The following is a 19,703-nucleotide window of genomic DNA, read 5'->3' on the forward strand; positions in this document are numbered from 1 at the left end:
TTGCACATTTCTTGCAGTATTACATTAGTGCTCTGTTGCAAACAGGATGCATGTTTTTGGAATATTTTATTTTGTACACCCTACCAATGGGTGCCCTTTGTGAGCCATTGGAAAACCTCCCTGGTCTTTGTGGTTGAATCTGTGTTTGAAATTCATTGCCCGACTGAGGGACCTTACATATTTTATATGTGGGGTACAGAGATGAGGTATTCATTCCAAAATCATGTTAAACACTACTATTGCACACTACAACATTAATTTATTATGCGAGTTGTTTATCACATATTTGCTCCTGATCTTATTTAGGCATGCCAAAACAAAGGGGTTGAATACTTACTGACATTTCAGCTTTTCAATTTTAATGAATTGTAGGCCGGTGACATAATCTTTCATCTTTAATAGTAGCATTTAGCGAGGGCCTTTGATATCTGTCCTCCATCACTTGGTCTAAACACACTTTTACATAGTAGAGGACTATGGTAGAGGAATCTGTAGGCCTGAGGATTGTAAGCCATTGTAGAGGATTGGCCCACCCTTGATCTGGCGTCATTATAAAACATGTTTTGAAGTGGCAATCTGGGATTCAAACAACAAAGCAGGTCACCCCACCACTGTTTTAATGGATGTAGGCCTATATCATTCATTTAAAACACATATTGCCCCTTTAAACCATGTTTCCCTGTCAGTGCTTGTGGCATGTTTGTCTTAGTCGGTCAGTCAAATAAAATGTATGTCTTAGGGGGTGAAGCTGTTCAGGGTCCTGTTGGTTCCAGACATGATGCATCACTCCCGCTTGATGTGCAGTAGCAGAGAGAACTGGAGTTTGACCATTTTTAGTCTGGTGTAGAGATCCTGGATGGCAGGAAGCTCGGCCCCATTGATATACTGGGCCGTACGCACTGCTCTATGTAGCGTCTTGTGGCTCGATGCCAAGCAGTTGCCATACCAAGCGGTGATGCAACCAGTCAAGATAACTCTCAATGGTGCAGCTGTGTAACTTTTGGAGGATCTGAAGGTCCATAACAATTTTTTTTACAGCCTCCTGAGGGGGAAGAGGCCGTTGTAATGCCCTCTTCACGACTGTGTTGGTGTGTGTGGACCATGATAATTCATTCCTTGGTGATGTGGACAGCGAGGAACTTGAAGCTCTGGACCTGCTCCTCTACAGCCCTGTGGATGGGGGTGTGCTCTTACCTTTCGTTTCCTGTAGTCTATGATCAGCTCCTTTTGTCTTGCTGACATTGAGGGAGAGGTTTTTGTCCTGGCACAACACTGCCAGGTCTCTGACCCACCTCCCTGTAGGCTCTCATCGTCATCGGTGATCAGGCCTACCACCGCCTTGTCATCTGCAAACTCAATAATGGTGTTGGAGTCGCACCATTCAGAAGAGCCCTGATTATCTCCTTGTATTTTTCCAGCAGGAATGGAATGGGTTTGTAAATGCCCTTCCCAGACTTCTCCATTCCTCGCCCTCTTCTCTTTCACCAGCTTCTCTCTCGGCTCCTCACTCCCCTCTCCCTCAATTGTTTCCGCCTCTGCCTTTCGCCTCTCTTTCACTCCCGCCTTCTCACTCGTCTCTCTCACTCGTGCCGTCTTTGCTGCGCCATGAAGGCTAGTCATGTGACGGGAGGTGGGTGGGATCGTTATTTTTTCTCTCTCCCAGCACATCAAACCCTTTGTTCTCCACTAAACCCCGCCCATAGACAGACACACACACACACACACACAGGCTGACTGGAAGAGCTACTCTCTCTTCCTATCTTTCCACCCTCCCTCGCTCTTTTGTTGCTGCTAAAAGCAGCATGAGGCTCCTGGCTCATCCCACACTGCTAATGGCATTTAGATATGCTAATGTATTTTAAAGAAGGGTGGATTATTTTTCTCCCCTTGCGCTCGTTCCTTTACCCTTTTAATAGTCAGATGTTATTTCCTTTGATGGTTCAGTCCCTGTTACCTCAGCGACCATGACGATTACCACCCAGCCTTTTATATCCTGTGTTTTTGTTTTGCCTCACTGCTCGCAGCGTTCATTTCCTGGTTGGGCGGGTTTCTCGTTTGTGTGTATGTGTACACTACTGACTGACTTCTGAAAATATCTGGAATATTAATCAAAGTGTTAGATTTTTACATAAATCATAAGGCACGTGGTTTGACGTTGGAGTGGTGGGCTAGTTTGATGTTATCATTGCTATATTGAGCATAAGATTCCGTTTTATTTCTCTGTCGTTTACCAGCCAGCCATCATCTTGTGGTCTGGTATTCCTTTATTATGGACATTACTACTGTCTATCTACACACACACACTACAAAACAGTAGGGCTGTGACGATACCAGTAGCGCAATATTATGTCCATGCCAAAAATGATAATGCGATGCAGATCACACTCTTTGGTCCTTTTTAAAAACCTGCTGTATGTAAAATGTATAAAAGTCACTATGGATAACCATCTAATGATGTTTGTTTCCAACATCGGTGCTGGTCTCTTACAAAAGTGAAATCCACGTTGTGTTTTGTTTCCTTGCAACAATACTAACAACTATCTTGATACTGGTATCGTCTCGGCCCTGCAAAACAGCTACCATTCCTAGGTGAGAGCGGAGTAGAGACAGGTGTGAATGACTCATCCCTGGTGAGAGGACAGGACCCCACGCTTCAAGGTCACACACACACACACACACACACACACACTTTCCTACCACAAAGCCAGTAATACTCCTTACTGACATTACTCTGGATTTCCTCTCAATGCCAGGCAGTGTATCCCTATATTTCCACCATGGCTTGTTTCAAGAGCTCTGTGACCCTTCTTTATGTGTCGCTGAAGTCAGGCCTCTCACAGAGACACAGGAATCAATTTTATTCTTCACATGCTTTGTCAACAACAGGTCTAGACTAACCGTGAAATGCCTACTTTACGGGCCCTTCCCAACAATGCAGAGAGAAATAATAGACTAGTAATAGCACGTAGTAATAAACACACAATGAGTAATGATAACTTGGCTATATGCACAGGGTACCAGTACCGAGTTGATGTGTAGGCGTATGAGGTAGATATGTACACATAACTAGGAATAAAGTGACTAGGCAACAGGATAGATAATAAACAGTAGAAACAGAGTAAGTGATGAGTTTAAATAAAAAAGTTAACAAAAAGGGTCAATGCAGATAGTGTGTTATGGATGGATCTATGAGGGAGCCTCACCAGAGAGGATGGCACATAACCTCTCCCCGACAAGTTGGAGACCGCGTGCACGCAACCGAGAATGTCAGCTAAAAGTCGAAAGAGAAAAGCGAGTGACTCAGTTTGGCAGCTATTAAATCCACGGTGTGTGTTTTATTTATTTTATTTATTTATTTCACCTTTATTTAACCAGGTAAGCAAGTTGAGAACAAGTTCTCATTTACAATTGCGACCTGGCCAAGATAAAGCAAAGCAGTTCGACACATACAACGACACAGAGTTACACATGGAGTAAAACAAACATACAGTCAATAATACAGTAAAAAAAAAAAAAAAACAAGTCTATATACAATGTGAGCAAATTAGGTGAGAAGGGAGGTAAAGGCAAAAAAGGCCATGGTGGCAAAGTAAATACAATATAGCAAGTAAAACACTGGAATGGTAGTTTTGCAATGGAAGAATGTGCAAAGTAGAAATAAAAATAATGGGGTGCAAAGGAGCAAAATAAATAAATAAATTAAATACAGTTGGGAAAGAGGTAGTTGTTTGGGCTAAATTATAGGTGGGCTATGTACAGGTGCAGTAATCTGTAAGATGCTCTGACAGTTGGTGCTTAAAGCTAGTGAGGGAGATAAGTGTTTCCAATTTAAGAGATTTTTGTAGTTCGTTCCAGTCATTGGCAGCAGAGAACTGGAAGGAGAGGCGGCCAAAGAAAGAATTGGTTTTGGGGGTGACTAGAGATATACCTGCTGGAGCGTGTGCTACAGGTGGGAGATGCTATGGTGACCGGCGAGCTGAGATAAGGGGGACTTTACCTAGCAGGGTCTTGTAGATGACATGGAGCCAGTGGGTTTGGCGACGAGTATGAAGCGAGGGCCAGCCAACGAGAGCGTACAGGTCGCAATGGTGGGTAGTATATGGGGCTTTGGTGACAAAACGGATTGCACTGTGATAGACTGCATCCAATTTGTTGAGTAGGGTATTGGAGGCTATTTTGTAAATGACATCGCCAAAGTCGAGGATTGGTAGGATGGTCAATTTTACAAGGGTATGTTTGGCAGCATGAGTGAAGGATGCTTTGTTGCGAAATAGGAAGCCAATTCTAGATTTAACTTTGGATTGGAGATGTTTGATATGGGTCTGGAAGGAGAGTTTACAGTCTAACCAGACACCTAAGTATTTGTAGTTGTCCACGTATTCTAAGTCAGAGCCGTCCAGAGTAGTGATGTTGGACAGGCGGGTAGGTGCAGGTAGCGATCGGTTGAAGAGCATGCATTTAGTTTTACTTGTATTTAAGAGCAATTGGAGGCCACGGAAGGAGAGTTGTATGGCATTGAAGCTTGCCTGGAGGGTTGTTAACACAGTGTCCAAAGAAGGGCCGGAAGTATACAGAATGGTGTCGTCTGCGTAGAGGTGGATCAGAGACTCACCAGCAGCAAGAGCGACCTCATTGATGTATACAGAGAAGAGAGTCGGTCCAAGAATTGAACCCTGTGGCACCCCCATAGAGACTGCCAGAGGTCCGGACAGCAGACCCTCCGATTTGACACACTGAACTCTATCAGAGAAGTAGTTGGTGAACCAGGCGAGGCAATCATTTGAGAAACCAAGGCTGTCGAGTCTGCCGATGAGGATGTGGTGGTTGACAGAGTCGAAAGCCTTGGCCAGATCAATGAATACGGCTGCACAGTAATGTTTCTTATCGATGGCGGTTAAGATATCGTTTAGGACCTTGAGCGTGGCTGAGGTGCACCCATGACCAGCTCTGAGACCAGATTGCATAGCAGAGAAGGTATGGTGAGATTCGAAATGGTCGGTAATCTGTTTGTTGACTTGGCTTTCAAGACCTTAGAAAGGCATGGTAGGATAGATATAGGTCTGTAGCAGTTTGGGTCAAGAGTGTCCCCCCTTTGAAGAGGGGGATGACCGCAGCTGCTTTCCAATCTTTGGGAATCTCAGATGACACGAAAGAGAGGTTGAACAGGCTAGTAATAGGGGTGGCAACAATTTCGGCAGATAATTTTAGAAAGAAAGGGTCCAGATTGTCTAGCCCGGCTGATTTGTAGGGGTCCAGATTTTTCAGCTCTTTCAGAACTTCAGCTGAATGGATTTGGGAGAAGGAGAAATGGGGAAGGCTTGGGCGAGTTGCTGTTGGGGGTGCAGTGCTGTTGACCGGGGTAGGAGTTGCCAGGTGGAAAGCATGGCCAGCCGTAGAAAAATGCTTATTGAAATTCTCAATTATGGTGGATTTATCAGTGGTGACAGTGTTTCCTATCTTGTGGGCAGCTGGGAGGAGGTGTTCTTATTCTCCATGGACTTTACAGTGTCCCAGAACTTTTTAGAGTTAGTGTTGCAGGAAGCAAATTTCTGCTTAAAAAAGCTAGCCTTGGCTTTTCTAACTGCCTGTGTATAACGGTTTCTAGCTTCCCTGAACAGCTGCATATCACGGGGGCTGTTCGATGCTAATGCAGAACGCCATAGGATGTTTTTGTGTTGGTTAAGGGCAGTCAGGTCTGGGGAGAACCAAGGGCTATATCTGTTCCTGGTTCTAATTTTCTTGAATGGGGCATGTTTATTTAAGATTGTTAGGAAGGCATTTTTAAAAAATACCCAGGCATCCTCTACTGACGGGATGAGATCAATATCCTTCCAGGACACCCCGGCCAGGTCGATTAGAAAGGCCTGCTCGCTGAAGTGTTTCAGGGAGCGTTTTACAGTGATGAGTGGAGGTCGTTTGACCGCTGACCCATTACGGATGCAGGCAATGAGGCAGTGATCGCTGAGATCTTGGTTGAAGACAGCAGAGGTGTATTTAGAGGGGAAGTTGGTTAGGATGATATCTATGAGGGTGCCCGTGTTTAAGGCTTTGGGGGTACCTGGTAGGTTCATTGATAATTTGTGTGAGATTGAGGGCATCAAGTTTAGATTGTAGGATGGCTGGGGTGTTAAGCATGTTCCAGTTTAGGTCGCCTAGCAGCACGAGCTCTGAAGATAGATGGGGGCAATCAGTTCACATATGGTGTCCAGAGCACAGCTGGGGGCAGAGGGTGGTCTATAGCAGGCGGCAACGGTGAGAGACTTGTTTTTAGAGAGGTGGATTTTTAAAAGTAGAAGTTCAAATTGTTTGGGTACAGACCTGGATAGTAGGACAGAACTCTGCAGGCTATCTTTGCAGTAGATTGCAACACCGCCCCTTTGGCAGTTCTATCTTGTCTGAAAATGTTGTAGTTTGGAATTAAAATTTCTGAATTTTTGGTGGTCTTCCTAAGCCAGGATTCAGACACAGCTAGAACATCCGGGTTGGCAGAGTGTGCTAAAGCAGTGAAAAGAACAAACTTAGGGAGGAGGCTTCTAATGTTAACATGCATGAAACCAAGGCTATTACGGTTACAGAAGTCATCAAAAGAGAGCGCCTGGGGAATAGGAGTGGAGCTAGGCACTGCAGGGCCTGGATTCACCTCTACATCGCCAGAGGAACATAGGAGGAGAAGAATAAGGGTACGGCTAAAAGCAATAAGAATTGGTCGTCTAGAACGTCTGGAACAGAGAGTAAAAGGAGGTTTCTGGGGGCGATAAAATAGCATCAAGGTATAATGTACAGACAAAGGTATGGTAGGATGTGAATACAGTGGAGGTAAACCTAGGTATTGAGTGATGAAGAGAGAGATATTGTCTCTAGAAACATCATTGAAACCAGGAGATGTCATTGCATGTGTGGGTGGTGGAACTAATAAGTTGGATAAGGTATAGTGAGCAGGACTAGAGGCTCTACAGTGAAATAAGCCAATAAACACTAACCAGAACAGCAATGGACAAGACATATTGACATTAAGGAGAGGCATCCTTAGTCGAGTGATCAAAAGGGTCCAGGGAGTGGAGAGGTTGGTTTGGGGGTCACGGCGATTTAGACAGCTAGCCAGGACATCGGTAGCAAGCTAGCATAGGATGGAGGTCTGTTGTTAGCCACCTCTTGCGTTCCGTCAGTAGATTAGTGGAGTTCCGTGTTGTAGAGGGGATTAGTCCAAATCACACAACAACAAAAAAATAAAAACAATATATATAGTTATAGAGGCCCAAGAAGAAACATAATAATAATAAAAATAAATAAATTGTCCGATTGTCTATTCTGAGAGAAGCCGGTAAGACAGCTAACGGTTAGCAGGCCGCAGATGGGCGTTCAGGTAACGTCGCGACGGAGGAGCCAGCCGGATCTCCTTCGGGTAGATAACGTCGGCAGTCCAGTTGTGAAGGCCCGGTGGGGCTCCGCGTAGGCAGTAAAACGGGTCCGGATAGGTGACTGCAGCTCAGGAGTGATTGACGGAGCTGGCTAGCTCCGGAGTAATTGATGTTTGCTCCGGAATCGACGAAAGCAGATAGACACACGGATAGCAGCCAGCTAGCTGTGAGATCCGGGAGTGAATGTCCAGAGAGCAGTTGAAATCCAGGGACATGGAGAGAAAAATCGGTCCGGTATGTTCCGTTCCGAGCCGCGCTACGCCGTACAAAACTGGCGATAGATTTTCGAGTTAAAGGATAGCTGATGACCACAAACCGTGGTTAGCTGAATACTAACGAGTTGCCAGTAAAGAAGCTAACTAGCTTCTGATTAGCTTCTGGCTAGCTTCTTGGAGTTTCTGGCTAGCTTCTGGCTAGCTTCTTGGAGGATTGCAGATTTGAGGTAAATAATACGTATTTATACATATCAATTGGTGAGGCAGGTTGCAGGAGAGTGTATTGAAGATGAGTTGATGGAAAATAAAAATAAAATGTATGTGAAAAAAAGTTGTAAATATATATATATATACACGACACGACAAGACGAGGACAAAAGACGTCTGAACTGCTATGCCATCTCGGAACTGTGTGTGTGTTTAGTGAATATCAGCTACACTGCACTAGTCAGAGATGAAGAGTGACTGGTTTTTCCCGATGGCCGTCACACTCCCACAGAGAATTGTATTATGGTATTGTCAGAAAGTTAAGGAAGAGGCCTGTTTTTGCCGAACGCCCTCTGAGCACTTATTTAAATGTAAAATGTATTAAATGTCTTGTTATTTCTAAAGAACCTCATCTGGATTTCTGAAAGTCAGCAGGGGCACTTCACGTGCCCTCTGTGAGAGTGTTGTTATTATACACACGCACTTCATGTTTTGTGTGAGAGCAACTTCTTGTCGGAGCTCCTGTCCTGGCATTTGTTTTTTAGATTGTGTGGGTGTTTCTGTGAACGTCGGTGTTATTGGTTTTCCCTGTACTGGTGCTTTTCCACTGAGACGAACCCCTACACCAGTAGGTCGCCAGTGTTTTATTTTAATGGTAGCTCTAGTGTAATTGTTTCCATCTGGAGTGTGACATTAAGACCTCTACATCATTCAAGACTGTCCTGTCTGTCCGTCTGTCTGTCCGTCTGTGTGTCTGTCTGTCCGTCTGTGTGTCCGTCTGTGTCTTGTCTGTCTGTGATTGTGGCTACTTCCTGTTTGCCTGCTTCCTGTTCCTATGTGGATCACAGAGAGGAGCGGGGGGGACTCATTGTGTCGCTACAGCAGCAAGCAGCAGCCAAAACTCCTCCCTCTGTCCCTTCCGCTCTCTCACCCTCACTCTCCACAGCCCTCCTACACACATCATTCTCCCTCCTCGCCATAGCCCTACAACACATGGTTCAGTCGCTTGCCCATCCACTGCCCCCGGTGGTTGACTGTAGTGCTGCAGTACTTGGCCTACTACAGTACTGCCCTTCCCCCACACTCAACACATCCCATGTGGAATTTCTTTTAATTGAAAAAAAAGAAGAAGATTAGGGGTAGAAAACAGCACTGTTAATTTATAATGAACAGGAAAAACTGGATTCAAGGGTCCTGGTTCAGATTTGTGTTTGTTTGGTTAGACATGAGGAGTTAATTGTTTCTCTCCCCACCACCTCCCGCCCCGCAATGGCCTTGTTTTATAAGTCCGTGTGTCCTTTTTACTCATCAGAATATAAAATACACCATCTCTGAGTAGCTGATTATTCAGTCTTCTGAAGTCCTCCCATATGTTGTTGCTCACTGGGCTACCTTCATGGAACTGGCCACGTCACGCTCCTTTTCCTATATCACACTAACAATGGAAATGGGAGGCTGCCTTTTCCTACAGTTTTGTGTGTGTGTTAATTAGTCTGCATGTGTGATTGTGCTAAAGAGAGGGATTATACATGCATGTTCTCGTGCACATCCATTTTATCATGCCTTTTTCCGAAAGGGAACTGTGAAGAGAAGGGTGTATTTATATCCAGCCGTCATGAAACGGTGTGTGTTTGTGCCCGTGTAGACAGGCACAACTTTGGAAACTTCTTCTGAATGTGTGACATAAAATCTCGGACTCTTGGAAAGACATTTTCTATTTTACATTGCCACGTTCTGAAAACAGCATGTTTTGCTATACTAGTCTCTGTCGGTTTAAGAGATTCTGAAAGAGAGAACACGGCCCCTTCTAAGCCAAAAGTGACCTTGTTCGGTTGGTCTGTACTTATTGTTGATAGCTGTAAAGAGAATGAGTGAGAATGAGAGCCGTAGGGGGATGGGTGTTTGGGCGAGTCTTGAACCGGCGGGTCCTGTCCCAAATGATACCCTATCCCCTATATAGTCGACCACTTTTCACCAGAGCCCTATGGGTCACGGTCAAAATGAGTGCCCTAAATCGGGAATAGTGTGCCATGCGGGACGCACACATAGTGTGTGTTGAGAGGTTGTCCTCTAAATTCCAGTCAGAGTAGATGAGGGGGTGGGGAAGGAGGAGGAGGAGGGCCTGTAGCAGCAGAGGCCTCACTGGTCTCCAGCCATCTCACCAGACTGCTAGGAAAGTGGGTTATGTAATGTTGGCTCTACAGAAAGAACATAGCAGCCCTCTCTTTTTCTCTCTCGCTCTCTTCACTTTCTCCATTTCTGATCATCTCTCTTTTCCCTACCCTCTCTTTTACCCCGTTGCACTGATTTCTTGCCCTCACTGTCCCTGTCTTCTCTGTCGCCCCTCCCACCCTTGTTTTTCTCTCTCCCTCCCTCTCTCTCCCTCCCTCTCTCCCTCTCTCTCCCTCCCTCTCTCCCTCTTTCTGCGACAGAGTGTGATCGAGGGTAATCTTGAGTCATTTCACAGACCTCCCAAAATGTCCTTCGCTCACATCGCCATCATGTCGAAGTCTTGGCTTGAACACAGCTCATTCAGGGTTGGGGAAGCAACTACTAGGCATGCAGGCCCAGGTGTAGAACACATGAGAAGGGGATTCAGTGGAAATGTGGCAACTACAGTTTTGTGCTGCTACTGCTATTGAAACGTAAGAAACACAAACAAAGTCGAGCAGCTCGGGGAGCCAAGAGAAAGTGTCGATTTGATTAGTCTAAAGGTAATCAGTTACTGGGGGACTGGAAGTGTGTGTGTGTGTTAAGCATGGGCATTTGATTTTACTATTCAAATACTATGAGTGTATATATATATATATATATTTTTTTTTTTACTTCAATGGCAACTTGCTCACGTGACTCAGGAGAGGTGGTGCACTTTGCTTGTTGGAGAGAGGGGGATTTTCCATCGGTTAGAAATGTCCCAATTCACTTGCTACACATGGAGCCTCTGCCTGTAAAGCTTCGCTGATTGATTGATTGATTGACCGACAATAGCGAGCTAGACGTGTGAAAAGTGTCTAGGCTACTGGTGCATCTTTTTTATGGGGTGTATTGGTACGAAATGTCAGAACTGTTGTTACATAAACATTTCGAGTGGCAAGGTCGGTCCTAGAATGAAGCAATGTCACAGATAATTAAATCAAATTTTAGACCAAGCCTTTTACATATTTTTTTTATGAACTTGTAAGTAACCAAATACTAACGCCCGTTCGAATAACCACACCCATCCCGTGTGTGTGTGTGGTGGCTTAGATGTAATAACAAAAGTCTGTGGCTAGTGTTGTGAATGAAGGCGGGTGGATGTTTTTGAGGCTCCCCCCATTAGTGTTATTTTTGACGCCCCCTTTTTACTTCATTCCAAAAGTCATTGTCACTGACCTCGGAGCCCTCACGGACCGTCCTCCAAACAAGCAGTCACACTTCCCACACACGATCGCTCTTTCACACCGACGCGCACACTCCCTTCTCGCCTGCCTCTGCTCTGACCCTGTCCTCCTCCTCGCTCTGCCCGACAGATGGAGACGTGCGGAGGGGCGCTACGCGGTGGATAGGGCCTCCATAGTCAGCCACTGGAACTGGCTGCAGGCCCACGTGTCTGACCTGGAGTACCGCATCCGCCAGCAGACGGACATCTACCGCCAGCTCCGCTCCAACAAGGTCAGCACCGCCACCACACCATACACACAACACTGCACCCTCAGTCTCAGCCACCTGGGTGGCACTGGCAACAAGTTCAAGAATGGAAGGGAAGGGGCGGACCGGTTGAAAGCCGTGTCATTGGTAGATGGGGGATGTAGAAGCAGGTCACGTGACCTAACGTGTCGCTCGATCCCCACGCTCAAGGTAGCTTAGCTCACGCCTCAACTACGGATGGGAAGAGTGGGAGCGCTTTTCTATTCTGTTCTTATCAAGAGTATGTTGCCTCGATACATCTGACATGTCTGTCTGCTTTTAGCCCTCATTTTCTTCCCCACTCTTATCCTCTGCTTCTCCCACTTTTTTATTTCTTTCTTTCTCTCACTTCATCCATCCAACGGTCATTTCCCAGTGGAATATCATAGCCTTCCTGGTAAAAATGTGTAGCTTGTTCATGGGGCCCCTTACCCCTGTCTGTGGCTACACCAAAGCCAGTTACTTTGGTGCCTAGCCACTGTTACCTCTGGTGTTATGAATCAGAAGGACTGAAGAGCTCACCCTGGCATATCTGCGCTCTCGTAGGGTTCCATAATCCTGGCAGAGACCTCCCCCTTTGACGTGTCACCTGAGGACGGGGAGGTGAAGGCGGAGCCTGTTGGTTGCCCGGTAATACAGGTAAATGAGTCTGACGATGTAACTGTCCAATCAGATCCTCAACAAGCCGGTGTCTTCATTTCTTAGACAACAACTCGCGTATCCTAAACATGCCCTAATTTTAGACGAATAGGTTCAGGGTTGTGCTGACATCCTCTTAAGTCATGTAGTATGATGTGCTGTTTTCATAGAGAAAGAATCAAATGTGACTTTTCCACTTAGTGTGGTGCCTCCCTACCAGTTCAGGGGAGAAAGAAAAGAGGGAGGGAGAGAATACACCGCTCAACATGGCACCCTGGCACTGTGCCCAAAATAGAGAGAAGGGAACAAGACTCGCCCACAGAACCCCAACCAGCCCCCGGGACTTGGGAGGGAGAGACTACTATCTCGGGAAGAGAATGGGTGAGGAGGGGGAGGTCCCAAAACAGTGGTGGTCTTTGTTTTGTCATGCCAAGTCGTGTTGACCTTTCTATCCATTCAGTTGTGGCCCGAGGAATTCACTAGGAGGTCATTCAACTGTTCTGGGCTAGGCTGTAGTGGAATGGAGTTGAGGAGGGTGGGTTGGAAGAGTTTTGAAGAGGTTCCATGTTAGCCGTGCCAACCTTGTCTTTGGTTCCAGGAGTGCGGCTCAGACGGTGGGGCCGAAGGTCCCGGAACGGTCTCCGTGGAAACGGGCCTGAGGAAAGGTTGCGCGCCCGGGAGACGGGTCAATGGGATCATCAACAGGTACGACGCAATGGAATGATCCCTCTTTACCCGTTCAGTAGGTGTGTGTCCTTTCAGCAAGGCGGCCTCTATGCCAACCACTCCGTCTGAACAAAGGGGTGTGTGTGTGTGTGTGAGGGGACATGATCCATGTGGGAATTGCAGCTGCTCACTCTACTTCCCAAACATACTACAGGGTTTGTACACGCAGCACTGTACAAACTTGTACGTACATGTGTTCATTCTGCAACCTCTGTTTTCCTCTAGTGGAATGCAGAACTGTGAATGGGATAATCATTCTGTCACCGAGTAATACGTATTCACACTCATTATAAATAGGATCGGAGTTTTCCCCCATACTGTTACATTGAGACCTACTAAATAAGCCACTCAATGGACAGTCAAAACACAAATCCAGAATTATCATTATGAATATTATCAGTCATAGTAGTAGTAGCAATATATAGAGTCATGTACTGCAGTGTTGATGAGCAATCTTCCCTCCAGCTTTTGTCATAGACATAGATTGTCCATATTTATTAGTGCTGAGTGACTAACCAAATGTTCTGTTATTTTTCTTTTTTTAAACTAGTTGACCACATCGGTTCAATTATTTGAATTCCATTAACTACAATGAGCATAATCCATTGTACGTCTACTTGTCCGGTCTCGGTTTCTTTTATGCCTGCTCGGGAAGAGGCAGAAGAATGCGCGATTGTGAGGGGATATAGAGAGCATCTTCGTGTAGCGTAGTATTGATGAGTGACTGTCCCTCCCTTCCAGCCTGCGGCCTGGCTCTCCAGAGTGTTCTGACCTGGAGAAGCAGCTGAGGAAGCAGCAGCAGAGCCTGCCCTCGTCCCAGCCCCAGCTACCGTGCTCCCCTCAGGACGACACGTGTGTGGCGGCCCGCACACGCCCCCTCAGCTGCAAGAGACGACGCCTCGTCAGGCCGAGCACCGTCACAAACCTCAACCGCAAGGTTTGTGTGTGCGTGTGTTGTAATGTCTTTGTGTTGGTACGCTTTCACTGCTACATTGTCATTCTGTGTGTTTTCAGCTCTTTTTGTTGTTTACTGGGTAGTGGGTAGTGTATTGTTTGCTAGTATGACTGTCAGTGTCCTTGAACTACAGAGTGGTTGGCCGATTTTGTCTGTGTATAGCCTATATATTATGTGTGTGTTTTATATGGATATGCTATCTGCAATGCGTGTCCTTTTACACATGGGTGGTGGATTGGTGTGTGTGTATATTTGTTCACTGCTCGACATTAACGCTTGTCCGTTTGTCCGGTATGTGAGACAAGCAGAGTATAGAATACTGTATGTTGTCCGGATGGCCAAGTAAAAAAGTATCAAGTAACACAGTATCAAGCAATTACTCACATCAGAATTGGACCAGAGTATCCTCCACATGCGTTGTTGTGCACTGTTCTCCCAATTTATGCAGAGCACATCAGAATATGATTATATTGCATTGAACGGCGGGGTATGTCAATCACTTTTGAGATCAGAGCTGCATGTAGCCACGTTTGCGCATTTCTTCGTATCCCTTGCTAGTTAGTGAGTTATTTTCCCAGGTATAGCTCGTTTTTGGTCCGCAAACAGGGTTCGTATGGTCATGAAAATCCTTGAAAAGTCATGGCGTGGGCATCACCTGCTTTGTGCCTGTTTGATTGGGCCCGAGGAGAGAGGGGGGGGCGACATTGCAGCAGGTAGTTCTATGAAATAACGATAGACAACCAATTAAACTAGAGAGCCAATTCAAAACATATCGTGTTGCCGGGCTAGTTATCTCAGCAGTTAAATATTTATCTAAAAGCTACATCTATTAATGTCATTGTCATGTCCGACGTCCTAAAAAAACAAAAACTTTCCACCAGCACTCGTCGTGAATAATGAACGGGTATAATACTCCTGTTGTGAAACCGCCTCTCAAGCACTCGACATTGGGAGTTGAGAAACAAATCTTGACACATTTGAAAAGCTATATTAAGCATTGGCCATGTCATTCTGACAGCGTTAAAGTATGTGTATGATTTGACCTAGCCCAAATGACAAATTATTCCCAATGCTGTCAATAGATCTCCTCTCAAACCTGAATGTTTTAGCCTTACAATGCAAATAAACATGTATTTGTTAGTTACCTTGCTTTGAGGTAGCCAACCTTAGCCGTTTGATCCCTGATTCATTAAATTAGTAAAGTATGTTATAAAGACAAAGTGTTTAGTTGTAGTATGTTTAAGGCCAACCATCCTCCAGGAGAGCCTTAAAGGGGCAGTGTTCTATTTTCAAACAGGCTTGAATATGCAAATAAGCCTGTTGGCAGAGGGTAGCCTACATTTTTGTGATTCTCTGTGTGGTAATAATAATGGTAATTGTATTTTGTAAAGTGATTCCTTTGCATCAAGTCATCCTTTTGGCCCATGGTGTTACAGACCATCATTATTTGGGGGACAAGTGACTTGAGCTTTCTGATGAGTACAAAATCAGTCTTACTTGTCCAAAGGACAAGTGGCAACAACAAAAAACCAGCGAATGTATGCCGGTCTGTATGTGTCTTGAGTTACAAGTGTGAAAGGACACACGAGCATCTGTGTTTGTACGAGCAGTAAGTGTGATTACATGTGGGGAGTGCACGTGTTAGTACATTAACAAACTACAGCATATGGGTTTGTGATGAGTGACCACCAGCCTACACGCCAGTACATTTTAAGGATCTGCATTAGAACTCTCATACCCTCGGTGTGTGTATTTCGTCTACATGTCTTCTACCTCTGCATTCTCCAAAGAGGTCGACTCCTTCATGCGAAGTGGCCTTGGAACAGGTGGCTAGTTTCCAACGACACAGGTAGGGCTGAGTGCTGCTGCCTCGTGTTCTATTAAAAGCAGACGTGTTGTTATATTTCCCGACTAGGAGGAGCTGGCTGACAGAAACCCACAATTCAAAAAGGTTTGGCTGGACGGGGTGGGGACGGACTTATCCTAGATCAACACTCCTACTCTGTTCAGTAACAGGAAACGCGGCCATAACGGGAACCCGCTGTGAACAAGCTGTCCTCTCAGCCCCTAGTATTTCAGATCGTTGTTAAAGCCATAAACTAAACAGGAACTCTGGCTTATTAAACCAGCACAGCCGCAGTTTCAAAGGCTTCGCCTATGCTATTGGCAGGCAGAGCTAAGCTAATGGTGCTATCTATGCATGTTTTTATTTCTGAAACAATTTGAACATGGTCCGATTTTTGATTTTCCCTTTACAAGAAGGCAGGCATTGTAGAAAGTACCCATGTTTGCGGCGGTTTCATTTTTTGACTTTAGAAGCAAGTGTTGCTATTGTGCAACGGTATGTTGTTGTTGGAACAGAAATAGGATGACTAGTTCTATCCGATCTCCGTCAGAGACTGTTTCCCTCTGTTGTTTACATGTTCCCCCTGTCGATATTACACGCTTGTTATTGCATTGAGAATTTGTACTCCGACTCGATTACTCAGGCCTACCTGGTTAAATATGTTGAATCATCCCACTCTCCTTCCCCCTCCCTCCCTCCCTCTCTTCTCCAGGGCCAGAGGCTGTGCGTACAGGGTCCTCGCTGCGGCTGCGAGGTCAACCCCCAGTGTATGACGTGTGGCGGCCGCACCCTCTCCTCCTCTGACGTCCAGTACGAGCGCCCTCTACTGGAGAGGCTGTCCCAGTTCGACCCCTGCGTGCACCCCATCCTCTCCCTCTCAGACGGTAAGATTGATTGGTTTGTTGATGGATTGATTTGAATTGATTTGAGCGTTCACACCCGCTCCAGCCGGAGACAACGTTGCATTAAAACAGGGTAAGCCTAGTAGCTACGTGCACCACATCTTTTCTTTCACAGTTGTAAGTAGCTCCTACCTCGTCATGCCCTGGGTCAAGGGTTGGCTAACAAGGGACAGGGGTGGCTGTGCCATCCTGTGCTTGCTGGGTAGAGGAGCAGCATAGTTGGTTTATAAGTGATAAGGATCCAGTATGGAATACTATATAGACTATTTTCTAGGCAGAATTTGAGCTGTAGCTTTGTCGTATCAACAACTTGCAGCACCACCAGCTTCAATCCAATCAAGGGTCATTATTCCATACATATCATGTAGCGTGTATTTCATTATGACTCTGATTTCCACCAGTGGGCTCCCTCCCACACTTCTCTACTGCTTTAGTAAAGGGCCTGTAAATGTGGGCCTGCCAGTAGGATGTAGAAAGAAGGATGAAAGCAGGCCAAATCCTCGGGGGGGTCAGCAGGGGTGGAGGGGCTTCTAGAGCTTCCATTCTGGACTTGCTGAAGTCCTCCCCCTGGTGGATTGAGTGAGAAATCCACTCTGACGCTCTGTCAAAGCACTGCTGCTCAATGCATCCACCCTCCCCCTCTCTCACAGTCCCAGATGTGCCTTTTCCACATGAGAGGAGCTAGCTAGCTAGGCCTGAGAGATGTGAAAGCTTCAAAAGTCTGCAGCGTAATGAGGTATAAAGGACTGGCTGGAGATGGATGGTGCAGTCAAGTAGGTCAACTGGTGAGAGAGGGGATAGTTGGTGGTTGAAAAGGCAATGCAGTCAGTCTATGACCATGCGATGCTACTGTCTGTCTGAAGCGAGGGCCCACCACCTGCTGTAGCTGGAACACACAGTGGCGTTGGCCTTTCTAATAGTGCACGGTTGATGGGGTTTGTCGTTTTTCTAAGTTTGATCTGATCTGTAGTCCCTCTAGAATCTACGGCCTATACAGTTCTCGATACCTGACCAGTGCTTTGTTTCTATTTTGCCGGGCCAATGTGCTCTGTTTAGGTGTAGGTTTATTTGAACATCTTGGTACATATGCAGAAACACACATAACATTTGATGTCATACAATGTAAAACACAATGATCAGCCGAACTATATGAACAATGAATTATCAATAAAGCATAAGTCATAAACAGCATAGTTTGAGAGCTCCTGCCAAGAGCTTGTAAAGATGATTAGGGAAAAAACAACGTTATTATCTGCTGCTAACCACAACCCCCCCGTGTGTTTATGCAGACGTGACGATGAGTCTGCACCTGCAGCGCGTCCTGAAGTCCCACTGGAACAGCCGGCCCCTGGAGAAGATGAAACCCCTGAAGAAGCTCTCCCTGAAACACAAGCTCTCCGTGGGACGCCCTCACGACCCCTCCTCCTTCACCTCCAAAGACAAACACAAGATGACCAACTCCCTCCTCTCCACAGTCCGTAAGTAAAGCCTCCTTCACCTCCAAAGACAAACACAAGATGACCAACTCCCTCCTCTCCACAGTCCATAGATAAAGGCTCATCACCTCTAAAAGCCTTAGACTTTAAGCCAAGCAATGGGGTATTGCCTCCCAGTAGGGAAGGCTCGTATAGCCATTTGTTCCTAAGCATGCTCATTTTCTACACCTTAAATGTTGTGTAACGCAACAGACCCAAATGTACACTGTAAGGTGACGTATAGGAAGGATCTCTTAGTTTTGCAAAGCTCTTAGAGATATGATCAGTATTGGCGGTTCATATACTTGTGTAACAACGCGCAAACGTACGAGGCCCCACCAGCCTGAAATTTCACAGCCCTACATTAACAAGCGCTTCTTTTGTTTGGTGTACTCTGTAGTATTCAGGTGTGAGTGTGTGGCCCAGCGTTTTCTGGTAAATACAGTGACTCAGCTGTCTAAATGACAAAGCGCTTTCCTCTCAGTGTGATTGATAAAGAAGCCTAGGTAGTTTTCAGCTTCGAATGCATGGACCCTATTCAGAGAGCACAGACGGATGGATGGAGCGTGAGACACCGATTAATAATTTAATTACGAAGTTACATAATTGATGCTCGGTGCTCTCCAGAGTTCTGCAGCACAATGTTAAAATGTACATCTCTAAGCCAGTTTTGTTCGCATTTGTACTCTCACGCAGACCCACTCGCTCACAGACCTTGCCGAAAATATGACCGCTTTAGTGACGTGGTGGGGTCTACTTTTTTTTTTTTACAGCCAATTAACACTGTTGGACAAAATCAGAAATATGTGTGTGTGCGCAAAAGATACACACTGCCTAACCCCCCATGTTGCTCTACCCACTCCCCAGGCCTGTCCCACCACAAGGTGCGTTCAGAGAAGCTACACAGGCAGCAGCTGGACAGCCTGCTGGGGTCCACCAAGCTGGAGGGCCGCCCCCACTACCGAGGGGAGCAGGGGCACAGGCCCTACGACAAGAGCCACGCACGCAAGAGGCCCCGAGAACACTCGCTGTCGCTGGACAGTATGGACAGTAAGTTGCCTACAGTCTTTATTTTCCTCTCTCTCTTTCTGCCTCATCTTTCCCTCTTCCGCCCTCAGCACCTGTCTCATAGCTTGAGCAGCTCAAATGAGTTCTGAGGGGTAATTGTCACACCGCTTCCACCATTTTTTCACTCTACCTTTGACCCTTTCCATATCACTTAAACTTTTTAGAAGGTCCATCTTTATTTTCCGTATCCTTTTTATCCCGTGTCACTTACTGAATTGTTAAGGCTCGAAAGCTTGACAGATGGATGTATATCAATCAGTCTGGAGGATTCCAGGTGTATTTAATAGGATTTCCTCTACTCTCTCTCGCTCTCTTCCCCCGTACTCTCTCTCTCTCTCAGACACCCCTAAGCTGTACCTGGATGGGGGCAGTCTGTGCCCGTCTCTATCTGCTGGGCTCCCCGCCCACAGCTCCCTGCTCCGACAGCTGTCAGCCTCCTCAGAGACCTGCTCCGTGCACTTCACCTCCTTCAACAGCAGCCTGAGGGACAACAGCGCCCCGGTACGACACACACACACACACATCTGGTTTTAAAACTGTGTACTGTGTGATTGATTGGAACAGTAATGGTGAACTAGTCTGTAGA

General features: G+C 46.1%; 1 protein-coding gene across 4 annotated transcripts in view; it reads left to right on the top strand.

Annotated features, from left to right (window-relative positions):
• LOC115104028 (KAT8 regulatory NSL complex subunit 1-like) overlaps positions 1-19,703 on the top strand; it is an 80,015-nt gene that overhangs the window by 55,310 nt on the left and 5,002 nt on the right. For 3 of the 4 annotated variants that reach the window (XM_065006408.1, XM_029625167.2, XM_029625168.2), the window contains 8 exons: positions 11,350-11,491; positions 12,053-12,145; positions 12,744-12,850; positions 13,613-13,808; positions 16,385-16,556; positions 17,864-18,052; positions 18,917-19,099; positions 19,458-19,618. In XM_065006408.1, the coding sequence (XP_064862480.1) occupies positions 11,350-11,491; positions 12,053-12,145; positions 12,744-12,850; positions 13,613-13,808; positions 16,385-16,556; positions 17,864-18,052; positions 18,917-19,099; positions 19,458-19,618 (1,243 nt within the window). The remainder of the gene's footprint in view (positions 1-11,349; positions 11,492-12,052; positions 12,146-12,743; positions 12,851-13,612; positions 13,809-16,384; positions 16,557-17,863; positions 18,053-18,916; positions 19,100-19,457; positions 19,619-19,703) is intronic. The other variant, XM_029625169.2, reaches the window with a different exon arrangement.

The sequence above is a fragment of the Oncorhynchus nerka genome, linkage group LG21 (assembly GCF_034236695.1).
Source record: "Oncorhynchus nerka isolate Pitt River linkage group LG21, Oner_Uvic_2.0, whole genome shotgun sequence".
NCBI classification, from domain to species: domain Eukaryota; kingdom Metazoa; phylum Chordata; class Actinopteri; order Salmoniformes; family Salmonidae; genus Oncorhynchus; species Oncorhynchus nerka.